This window comes from Eleutherodactylus coqui, chromosome 2, assembly GCF_035609145.1.
Source record: "Eleutherodactylus coqui strain aEleCoq1 chromosome 2, aEleCoq1.hap1, whole genome shotgun sequence".
Lineage (NCBI taxonomy): Eukaryota > Metazoa > Chordata > Amphibia > Anura > Eleutherodactylidae > Eleutherodactylus > Eleutherodactylus coqui.
This window is the reverse complement of record NC_089838.1, coordinates 40,871,130-40,883,703: the sequence shown is the minus strand read 5'-3', so window position 1 is coordinate 40,883,703 and position 12,574 is coordinate 40,871,130. Positions and strand designations below refer to the sequence as shown.

General features: G+C 45.5%; 1 protein-coding gene across 3 annotated transcripts in view; it reads right to left on the bottom strand.

Moving 5' to 3' along the window:
- Window positions 1-12,574, bottom strand: part of DIAPH1 (diaphanous related formin 1) — a 231,586-nt gene that overhangs the window by 184,622 nt on the left and 34,390 nt on the right. For 2 of the 3 annotated variants that reach the window (XM_066590633.1, XM_066590631.1), the window contains exon 2: window positions 1,550-1,576. The exons of the other annotated variant lie outside the window; for it this stretch is intronic. In XM_066590633.1, the coding sequence (XP_066446730.1) occupies window positions 1,550-1,576 (27 nt within the window). The remainder of the gene's footprint in view (window positions 1-1,549; window positions 1,577-12,574) is intronic. 3 annotated transcript variants of the gene reach the window in all.

Sequence of the window (12,574 nt, the reverse complement as noted above, 5' to 3'; positions counted from 1 at the left end):
CAATCACAAGATCTTGCATAAAAATCCTAATAATCATCTACTAATGAAAACCTACATGTAGTCCCACAGCAGCAGGTTTATGAAACAGCCCCAAGCTGTCTATGTTGTGACTGGCAACCAATCACAGCGCAGCTTTCATTCCTCATAGTGTGGTGATGAAATGAAAGCTGCTCTGTGATTGGGCAACATAGACAAGTTTACACGCAGTGGAATTGGTGCGGATATTCTACAGCTGAAAATACGTGTAAATCCAAACCACTGGTGCGGATCCTGATGCGGGTCTGCAGCCAATCAACTGAAAGGGTTGATACGCACCAATGGTATGGATTTTTACCCCGATTTTGATGCATATTTTCCACTGCAGAAAAGATGCACCAATTCCACTGCGTGTAAAAGTATTTTCATAAATCTGCTCCTATATAGTGTATGGACTCCTATTATATAAGTGGATTAGTGCAGGGTTAGTTAATATTTCTTACACCGTAGACTTAGCGACAGAAGCAATGTTAGTGCAATGGGGTAAGTGCATACATTAGAGAAAGAACCAATCTACCTAGAGCAAGGTCAAAAAAAGAAAAAATAACCACTTTCCCTATAATGTATGTATACTGGACCCCCATGCCAGTCATCTGGATAGTTTGCAGGGGAGTTTGAGTTTAGCTGCCACTAGAAGGCGCTTAAAATCAACCCCAAATTTATGACCGGTTAGCAATATGCCATCGCTTTGAGGTGAAAATATGCCTCTAATGGTGTTCCATCTGCATTCCCGTTGTTCCGAGGGCAAGAATAGCGCAGATGCTGCCTTGTTCTCGCCATCTAAAGTGACAAAGCCAAACAGGTGTTACCACCGCCCAATCCGGACCCGTAGGCTCAGCGATGTGCTATGGGCAAGAGTTTCACCCTTTCCAATCCACTGTCTGACATCTAAAGACATTCTGACTGAAGGCTGTACAGCTCCGATGTCGGAAGACGTCCGGCAGGGTATTCTTACTGTAGATTACTGGCCGCTCTGTTGTTGGGGGCCTCTCCAGCATGTCCCATACCGCAGTACTGGTCTAGCCAGCAGATGGCGCCATTGTATAATGGCAGAAAGAGAAAGCCCTCTAGGAAAACCCTGAATCTAAAATTGGATTGCAAAGGGTTAAACAACTATTCAACATGGCGGACATGACCAGGTTCTTATCTACTCACTATAATTCTCTTTTCTCATTAGTTCTTCACATGTTGGGTTATTAGATTTGCACACAAGCCAAGCAATGTACTTCAGTTAGAGAGACAGCACCCAAGGGCTGGAATGTATATCTCATGAAAGGTCCAATTTGGGGAATGACTCCAATCGTGTCAATGGAGGAGCCTATATGCACACGAGTGTAACACATAGGGCATTAATGCTCCAACTATCAGTTCGGTTAGCGGAACATTATTGGGTCTGGTGTGAATGATAAAACGTTTACAACATACATTTCAGCCGTTGGATCTGATGAAGTGGCACACAAATAGGCACAAGATGAGAAGCAGCAGGCACATCCGGGACACGGAACAGACTTACCTCATCTACCATGAGACGTTTAAATGTCTGATAGAACCAAATGATTTATGGGGGTGAGAAGAAAGGGGAAAAAAACAAGAGACAAAAGACATAATCAGTTGGACAGAAGAAATGACCCACAGATTTCAACAAACAGAGAATGTAGCAGAACACAATGGAAAGGTCACCAACATTTAGTACGTGATAATGGACAGAGGCTCTGCACTGTAAGCAAACTAAATTTGGCATCTACCAACACTTTGCAGCATTACACAGGAATCTGTGGAATATTTGGAGTAACTTTGAAAATACTTTACTTTAAAAATCTTGCATCACAATAAACTGCTGTGTGTACATGAGGAAAGAGACCATTTCATGACTTGTATTCTGCAGTTTTCACCAGTTTCTCCCTCTGCAGGTTCCAGCTCCAATTCTCAGTTTTCCCCGAGTTGGCGTAAACTGGCTGCTATGTTGTCTCCCATACACTGCACATAGGAAGATCCTGCTCCCCCAGCACTAGCTCTTATATACAGAGACGCAGCAGCATGAATTACATTATATGCAGTACTGAGCAGTGTAGATGTGATTCCAGTAGTTGCGAAACAAAAAAAAAAAAACACCACACTATTAGCTGCAGCGTGTGATTCTCTGTTGCCATCTCAATGGGATCATCATACTTCTTAAACTCTCCATAGACTCTATGAGCAGCATGCAATCTGCTCAGTAAGCAGTTAATCCATCTTCTCCAAAAAGGGTTTTAGGAGATTTTCTGAGTGTGGGCAGCATATCCACGAACCGAACTACTGCATATAGTCCGTGTGTATATCGCCCTTGTTGCGTTTTTACATTTATGGAGTTTCAAAAATGGGAAGCAAATAGAAAAGGCTTCAGTTTGCTTCCATTCCGTTGGGTTTCCATTTTTTGAAAAATGAAAGAGGACACTCAGCAAAGGCAAACTGTTGCTTTACATGGGGATGCTACGCAGTCCAAAGCCCCCAGCCCCCTCCAGTCATTCAGCACTGACTAAGACTGAACTGAGGGCAGAGGAATGGCGACAAGGCTTGGCAACCATATAATACATTTAGGTGAGGGTCGCTTTAACATCCATTATAGTTCAATTGACAGAATCAAGATACCTTCACAGAAAGTGGACAATGCTGCATTTTTTGAGTTTAACGTGACGCCATCACCTTTCACCAGTGACGCTCCTGCAGCCGCCGCCATCCATGTTTTGTTATAAAAGGCCCAGAAACACAACTGGCCTCATGAAAAAAAGAAGTGCAGACTCGTCCGCAGCAACCAATAACCTGCTTTACTTTTTCTAGTGCAGATTAGTAGATGAAAGAAGTGATCTGACTGCATGCTTCTGTATATTCCCGTAAACCTGAACAGATTTGTTTAAGTTAAATTTCTGTAGTGCTTTCCCTACAAAAGTCAGATGTTGACCATTAGAAAAGTTCATAACGAACAGCTGCAATGGATTCATCAGCTCATTTGCATCTAATCAGCAAACCGCTATATTCTGTCAGTGTGTGCTATGAAATTCTCCACTTGCAGTACACACAGTATTCCACAAGAGGGTGCACTAATCCCATAGCGAATCACAACCACAAAAACACGCATACAGAAAAAAGTGAGGTGTAACTGTACACAAGGTGACTACATAAAACAAACAGGGCAGCCGCACAAAACCTGCCTCACATCTACCTCATCAAGCACTAACATTTGGAGTATTGGTTATTTATAAATACCTCTGAGCAGTAGCCGGTCACTTCCTGATGAAGCAGATACAACTTGCAGGCGTCATGGTGACAGATGGCTTTTAATCATTTGCCATTTTTCTAGAAATAAATGTAGCTGGCAGTATTTTATGACTTTGGCTCTATAGGGCATCAGAGTGTTACATTCGGCATATACACTGAAATAGTGCCCAGAGTATACGTCAAACACATCCATATGGTTCCGCTCACCCAAGACAGGCTCCTTCCAGCTACCGTTGGGCTGGTCTACCTCCTTATATCTTTTTGGGTTTTCTGCATAGGTAAGTGCAGCAAACTGTACTTTTCTGTATAGTGGACAACCGCAAAAGTAGTATAGAATGTGGTAGATTAACGATTAAAGTCAAAGGGCGCTCTGCGGCTGCACACCTATACAGTAGTGTATGTCCAAGCCTTCTATCTAAGGTGCACCATGCAAAACAGGACATATTGCCCGTGACGGATATGGCTGCGGATCTATAGCAAACTTTGCAACTTTGCCCTCACCAATTGTTGGTGCGCTGTACGTTCACACTTTGCAATGATCTGGGATTTGTACACAATCCACTGCCCCCCCGGACAATAATTGACCCATGTAAAAGGACTTTAATCCACGATATGACACTGTTATCCGCGGGTGACGCAATGAATGCTTTCCATAGGCTAACTATGGAGAGCGCAGCCCGACGTCCACAACCGGAGAATCGCAGCAATTCTGTGTTTGTGGGATTGAAATCGCGGCATGCAGTGATTTGCTGCGATTTGCCACGGTGAGCCTATGTATTAGATAGGCTCATCGCGGAGACCTGTCAGAACTCCCTCTCCTTCCCCGCGGCGGGATATCGATAGCGATATTCCATCCCGGCCGTGGACAGGCAGCTTAGTCTTCCGTACACAACGTATCAGGCCACTGAACATTTGTTCAGACTCTAACATGAATTCAACGAACGCAAATCCTCCTTCCTGTCATCTGGGAGGACAGTCAGGAGTCACCTATATGCGTCAGACTGTTGGCCAGTCAGGAGGCACCTATATGCGTCAGACTGTTGGCCAGTCAGGAGGCACCTATATGCGTCAGACTGTTGGCCAGCCAGGAGGCACCTATATGCGTCAGACTGTTGGCCAGCCAGGAGGCACCTATATGCGTCAGACTGTTGGCCAGCCAGGAGGCACCTATATGCGTCAGACTGTTGGCCAGCCAGGAGGCACCTATATGCGTCAGACTGTTGGCCAGCCAGGAGGCACCTATATGCGTCAGACTGTTGGCCAGCCAGGAGGCACCTATATGCGTCAGACTGTTGGCCAGCCAGGAGGCACCTATATGCGTCAGACTATTGGCCAGCCAGGAGGCACCTATATGCGTCAGACTATTGGCCAGTCAGGAGGCACCTATATGCGTCAGACTATTGGCCAGTCAGGAGGCACCTATATGCGTCAGACTATTGGCCAGTCAGGAGGCACCTATATGCGTCAGACTATTGGCCAGTCAGGAGGCACCTATATGCGTCAGACTATTGGCCAGCCCTGCTGCAGTCAGCAGATCGGATCAACCAACTTAAAGAGTTTTCCCGAGTTCTACCATTCCTGTGAATCCAGCCCCTCATGCAGTGATCTAGATAAGCAGATACTCTCCGGGTCTCCCCTCCGACGTCACATACAGGCGTCCCCAGCTGAGCTGTTATTGGTTGTAGCACCTGAGATGTCCAGTAAACGGGGCAGAGCTGGACGTCACAGATGTGGAGGGGCGAGCGACAGTGCGAGTATATGCTTATTTTACTGCATGGGGGGCTGCATTTACAGAAATAGAACTCGGAAAACCCCTTTAAGGGTCCTTTTTACAGGACGACTTTCTGGCGCTTAAGTGCCTGGCAGACGTCCCAAAGATTGTCGCTCCTCTGCTTTCACACAGCAGCAATAATTGTTCAGAGTGTGCCGGAGATCAATTGTGGCCGCCCGCTGTCAGTCACTGTGAGCAGGCAGCCATACACTGCCAACGGCTGATTGGCATTTGATTTTTATGCCTGACTAAACTAAAAGACAAAGTATTGGCAGGGTTTACACGGAACGATCGCCATTCAGTTTTGCATGATCCAGCGATCAACGTAACGAAAAGGGCTTAATTTGGCTTGGTCTCCACTGCAGGAAGGCTCCTCCAAATCAGGAGCAAAGCAAACATTCCCCACTTATTCCCAAACTTCTTGAGTCAGAATTAAGAGCAATGGGGAAGGGGGGGGGGATAACAAAATAATCAGACCGGTTGACTACAACTCATTCTACACTACCCAGGTTTGCAGAATGTGAAAGACGATGTAACCCAAGTGCTGCGCCGGTCCGTGAAGACCCGCATGTAATCAGCTACAGGGAAGACTCTCCGCCGTGGGAGCCGGGATAACCAGACGTGTTTGTGCTGCCAGTTAAGCAGGGTCACTGGGTCAGCTATTTAAGTCCATACACATGAGAGAACACGGGGCCGACTGCTCAGGAATTACCGCTTCTATTAAAAGAGACACGCACTTTTTTTCCCTTCCAGTCTAAATCTCCGCTAATCCCGCGCTATTTATCAGGGATCTCAAAAAATAAGTGTAGAAAAAAAAAAATCATGGCAAAAATCCCAACTACAAGTCTGATTGGAAGGATAATGAACATTACACACAGCACAATTCATGAGCTGAAGGCCGGCTCCACACGGCCGGGCGGGATTCTGCATGCAAGAGCCCACAGCGGAATCCGATCCCGTGCACGGCCGACGTCCATGCGTAGCGGGCTATTCTTCTTTACCATACTGCGGATGGTCCAGATGGCGAGCTGTCGGACATGCGCAGTAAGTTTTATCTTGTTTTTCTCCAAAACCCTGCTCTCCCTGCATTGCTAGGTAATAACGCGGAATCCATGACCTTTCTGCAGCGTCATTACAGAAGGGCCGGGGTCGGACGGCTTCCAATGGAAGCAGTCTGTGCAGAATACCCTGCTGCACTTTTTCCTTAGCACGTAGAAAATTGCAATCGATTTCCGCTTGTGAATGGGAAAGGTGTTCTTCCATAGCATGCCATGGCGGTATATGGACGCCCACTCCATATAGGCACGGCTCTCATTGAAATCAATGCAAGCTGTGCCTTCAGTTGCAAGCGCCGGCCACTACACACAGGTCAGCGCGGAGACTTCCACTGCTTCCACTCCGACCTCTGTGTATTCGCAGCGCTGACAGCACGCTCCCGCTCAGCTGATCGTTCGGGGTCCCGAGCGACGGATAGGTCATCAGTGGTATTCTCCCTGGAAAACCCCTTCACTCCACACCACTTAACACTGGCAGATTTAAAGTATTTAGGCCTGAGAAGGCAGAACCTCCGGGCTCCCTGACCGGCAATCTCACTACATAGAGGACGGGCCAGCCAGAATTTGGAGAGTTGGGGACTAAAATCTCACTGACAAAGTCATGTATTCTCTGAGGACCTCCTGCTTCCTCCATTACAGGTTAAATCAGGCCTTATGAAACCCTTCATCAAGGCAGTGAGGGGAAAAAAAAAATGAAAGGATTTACCCATCTCAAGACCAAATGTACCCATCGTTCAGAAGCATACGTACAACTGATGAACAGTAACGCGTAAAGTGGCTGCCTGCGATGCCGACTGATTACTGCTGGGGTATTCCAAGGGAGAACACTACATAAGAAATGGGACTTATGCAAACGTTGCAACGGAAGCCGCAGTCACACACGCGCCTTTTACCTCTGCCTTTTGATTGGCGCACTCATCATGGTACCATACTCCAATTGATTCCAATGGGGAGCTGCAGACCTGCGCTCAGGCGCTGTCGGCTCTATTATGGCGCGTTTTTGCGCTTTTAAACGCACCTCATCACCCATTGAAATTATGGGGTGCGTTCAAAAACGACACTAAAAACTGTGGCGTTTTACTGACACCGTGCGTGAGAATGACCCAACTTCTCATATTTTCATGCTGCTTATGAAAATTCTTAGTTTTTAACTGCATATTACCCTAATCGGAATTTACTGTTTATTAGTACATTTATAAAATATATTTAATTGCAATTATATCTACACTTCTTTATTCTACTGTAAGGCCTCCCTCACTCACGCGGCAAAGCGACGCGATTTCAATCTGGGTTTAGCATACCTCATCATGAATGAGGTGCGCTTAATGCCGAAAAACAGAAAGAGACTCCGCTCGAAAATCAAGCGGCTGTCTGAGAGGCTCCATTGAAAACAATGAAAGCGTTCTACCGCGATTAATCACGGAAAAAAGCGCCTGTGTGAGGGAGGCTTTAAGGTTATTGTCTGTAAATATCTGTTCCTGACAGTCAAAATAGGAGCACAAATTTGGAATCAACACCCAAAGCTCTAGAAGGTTTTGTCCAGAAAAAAAAACAAAACATTTTTTTGTAACCTGTTTATCTATGATCAATGGGGTCAATCCTCTGGCATCAATGGAAGAAAGAAAAAAAAAATTAAAAGATGCTCCCGCTTGTCTGCGACTCTTTTAGAGCTGCACTCTGACTATTAAATAAAAAAAAAATAAAATAAAAAAAAAGCGAAATCACAGGATGTCGCTAAAAAGTTTGTTTGCGCAACCCGCCTGATACTTGATGTTGCGTGACCAAAGTTACCATGTAGCACGAGCCTCTTAGATCTTGAAACATGACTTGTCAGCCAAACCAGAGACACCCATCTGTGGACGGCTCTGCTTGTCACTCCTCCACAGGATTATCACGTGTAAATGGACAACGGACACAATGAAACCAATAATAACCAAAATACTGGGGAAACAAACTGTCCAAAAACACACACAGTCCTCTCGCCCCCCTACAGTACAAGGGCGCAGAAGCAAATATGGAGGTCTTCTAACTGCTCCATAGAGGAACCCGGGTGCTTCTAGACGTAGTCTACACGGATGAGATGAAGAGGGTGTAGAACAGGAAGAGCACGCACCGACTACTCATGTGAGACATGCAAGAGCACCAAAACCTGGAAACCACAAGCAATGCTTCCGGAAAAAACTCTTTCATGAACTTTACGCAGCGCAAAGGACTCCATCCTGCTGGCCTCCACAGGACAGACTGATGGGGACGTTGCTGCCTTTTCCCAATTCCAGTTGATGTTACTTCAGATGAAGGGGTTAAATTCACAGCAGATTTCAGGAGGAAGGGTTTTTCAGGAGATTATTATTGGGGAGGGTCTGACTGCTGGCAACACAGCCATTCAGTTGTTCGAAGGGGCCATGGCGCTCGGCACATTGTATAGCATTACAAGTCAATTACGTTGACTTGAATGAGGCTGAACTTCAGAAAGGTCATGTGACCAATGAACAAGTCATGACACACCGAAGAGGAGTTTGCAACACTCACTCTAGCGTCATAGTCCCTTAAAACTGATCATCAGCAGGATACCCCCACCAATCTGATATGGATGACCTATCCAAAAGGATAGGTCACCAATATTTAAATAGCCAGTAGACTTCAGCAAAGTGCAAATCAGTGTATTTACCCAAAATGTTTTCGTGCTGAAAAATCCCTCAAAAGTGCTGGCTACTAGGGTTGTCTTTTCCTTGCAATCTGCTGTCTACTACGGGTTGCCAGGTGCAGTCTGTCTCTAGTAACAGAGACAGACGGAATCCAGGAAGTGTATGTGTGGGGGAATCTCATGACGCCCACAGAAGTCTATTGAAAAGAGAGAAAGAAGGAGGAGGGAGAAAAGACTCCTCACAGATGTCCTGCTACAGCCAGGCCTCATGCACATGGGTGGATTTTAGCTGCAGAACCCGGGGCAAGCATTCTGCAGCAAATACTGCCCATAGCATGCTATGGAAAGTGATTCTTCATGCTCATGAGCGGAAATCAATTGCGACTTCAGCTTGTGAATAAAAAATAAATAAATTGATTAAAGTCGCAGTATGCTCCATTTTTGTGCGGGCTCCACATGGACGGCTTCCATTAAAGTCAATGGAAGCCTTCTGACCTGCAGCCATTCCGTAAATAACATTGCATTAAGGTCGTGGGACCCACATCATTGCCTAGTGACAGTGAGGGAAAATTTGTACTGCCAGTGTGTGCAATGGCCAGCAATCCGCAGTACAGATAAAGGTGGAGAAATACAGGTGCGCTGGGTCAGCGGCTATGGTCGGTGCCGGACGTGCCGTGTGCATGTGGCCTTAACTGTGTTATAGCTACTGGAATCACATCTACACTGCTCAGAACTTCTGTCGTGTCCTCAATGATGTTGTCATTTCTGGGTATGTGCTACAGTTTACGGCAGCTTAGAAAGTCCTTTGAAAGTGTGTGTTGTATATACAGTAGAATACGCCATATTGCATGATGTCAAAACCATTCTAGATCTATACCACAAGTAAGATGTTTTACACTTCTGCTTTCAGACTGCTGAAGATTTCCATATGAACTATACAGTAGAGCCCATGCTCCAATCTGTAGGCTTTACACAATCTGCAGAGTTCCCATCCCTCCTCCACCCATAGTTACGAGCAAACAAGTGTTGGGTGGAGCTCTACTGGCTATGGTTTTGGGAGGCCATGTAGGCGTGTGCAATATTGGAGAGCTACATGTTCTCACGGCACACTATTAAACTGCCACCCACCAATATGAAGCAACCGTAAATACCATTAGGTTATTGCTGATGTCACATTGGTAAACTACTGTGCTGCGTGGCATTGTGATGTCATTGGCAGACATTTTACCATATGAACATGATAGGATGTGAGGCATCCGAAGGTCGAAGCCAATCTAAGGCTGGGTTCACACTACTAATGTACCTGCTGAGCCTTTCTATCCCAGGGTTCAGTCAATCACCATAAACGGCATATGGATAAAGCCTATGGTTCCATCCAGTGTTCTATTGGAATGGCCGCCTGCAGATGGGCGGATTTGCATAGCGGAATCCGGAGCGGGCGTCCACCTCTGGATCCCGCAGCAAAACCAGCCCACAGCAAAACGGCGGAAATAGATTGCGATTTTCTGCTCACGGGGGTGAAATGGCAGCATGTGCGGCTTCCATGTGTGGCCCTTCCTAGAATCCACGTCATCACTTAGCTACTGTGCGGCAGAATCTGTACTGCGCATGTGTGCCGGCCTGCACTTCTGCAGCACAGATTATGAAGACTGCGAACAGGCACAGGGTTAGATTCTGCTGCGGGACCCCACATGCGGAATCTGACCCGGCCGTGTGGGTGGCCTTAAGAAACCGCATCCAGTTTTTAACAATACATGCAGTTTCAAAAAAAGCACGCTTTTTTTTTTTTAAATGTAGTTTTTAATTGTAGTTGAAAACTGCAGCAAAAAAAAAAAAAAAAAAAAACCTTGTGTGAACGCAGCCTGTAAGAGGTTTACTAGGACTATAAAAGGTCGGCTCACACGAGCGTACGGTCGCATCATATTACGTGCGTATAATATGCTGTACCATTCTGCCATGTTGCAGGTCACATAAAACACATGCGCAGGAAGAGGGGAAAATAAATAAAAATCGCAGCATGTACTATCTTGCCATGTACACACGAAGATAGTGAATGGTGGCACGCAGCAAGTACACGCAGGCAGCTTGCAGCAATTTATGCTTGTGTGAACATGCCCTAGTACCGGTGACTTGTGTCCTTGATAACCTACTATATCTTTAGCATATCACCCCCAGTTGGATGTTCGTTAGAACGCTGTCCACCAGTAATAATACCGCTCTGTAGAATGTGCAGCAGCATTAATGGTTCTATACCCTTTCCAATTCATTTCAATGGGCTGGGGCTTGCAGTACCTTTCCAGAACGCCAGTGTCACTTACTGCAAACAGTTAATTGGTGGCAGCGACCCGCGTTGGACCCCTGCCCTTCCAATATTTATGACCTAGTCAGGGAAGAAGTTGTCAATATGGTAGTCTCCGGAATCACCTCTTTAAGATGCTCATCATAGAATGGCTTTCTAATGTGTCTATGCGAGGACTTGCTCAGTCTGTAATCATTTGGGGGTGACATCTTGTGGGTTTTAGATGACAGATCTGGCTAACCATAGAGTTATGGTTGGAATTGACTATTTTCAATCATCTTTCCAGAACAAATTAATATTGCGCCGACTGAATTGTGTAAAGTCAATCAATCCAATTACAGAAATTACATAGGCTTTTAGTCAAAAGCACGGTACCTCCCAAGTAAATACAGTGTCCACGGCGGAGATCCGGCGCAGAGCCTATTCCAGGCTCATTCAGCATTCCGGGTCCATCGTCCCGTTAGAGAACAATGTGCCATTCACAAGCAGCCGCTTCCACTACCCGATGGACAAGTCAGCTGATAGAAACCTTGTCCCACTTAGAGGAAAATAGAGCCGCACTGTCCTACTCATCTCTAGGACAAGGCGACAAACACACAAGCCACGGTGCCCCGAGGAACTACGTGCAAGTGTTCTCTGCCAAGAGCAGAACGTGGTCGCCACGTGACAGGTCTGTACCGACATCACTGCTGCCGTGCATACAGGCTTATCGACATCGCCCATATAGGTGAAGGCAGACTACTCGACTAGTTACAGTCAGCGCCCTCAGAAGGCCAAGTACTGGGCTACATCTACCCAATCTCCTAACTCATTATTTGGAAGATCAACGGAAAGATCGATGCACTAATAGGTATGGCTACCATTTTTTCATCCCTTAGGGACCAGACAGACACTTTAGGGATTTCAGACATGCGATAGCTTTTATGGCAACTTTTTTTTTTCCTTGGGCTGCCCAAATTATTTTTACAGCGTTTTTTTCTTCTTGACAAATATGGCTTTTTTAAATTTTTTAAATTATCTTTTTTTTTTTTTTTACAGAATTTCTTTACTCCGAATAAGATAGATTAAGTAATGTGCACAAATAGTTAAAAAAATTATTAATATATATTCTTTAAAATTCATATTAAAATTTCTAATCTTTAATTTTAAAATTTGTATATTTAGTCTAGAATAAAAGGTATAGAATTAGTTCCTCCATTTTATTTCAGAGGTTTTGATATATACACACACTTTCAAAATAAAGCAGCTAGAAGGAGTTGTCGTTTTGCTAACATGAACGCTCTTGCCACTTGAAGCCCTAAAAGTCCCCCCCACCCCTTCCTTCCCTTGGCCTATAAAAGACTCTCGGAGGCTCCTTGTTTGTAGTGACCTCTTCTTCCACTTGTGTAAAGCTTGTTGACCACTAGACGCCTCTACGACACAGAGATGAGATTTCACCTCATTACCAGAGTCTGAGAGGGGCGCACTATTGGGATGTGAGAAGCTGGATGGTCGTATCAACGAATTGCCGCCAT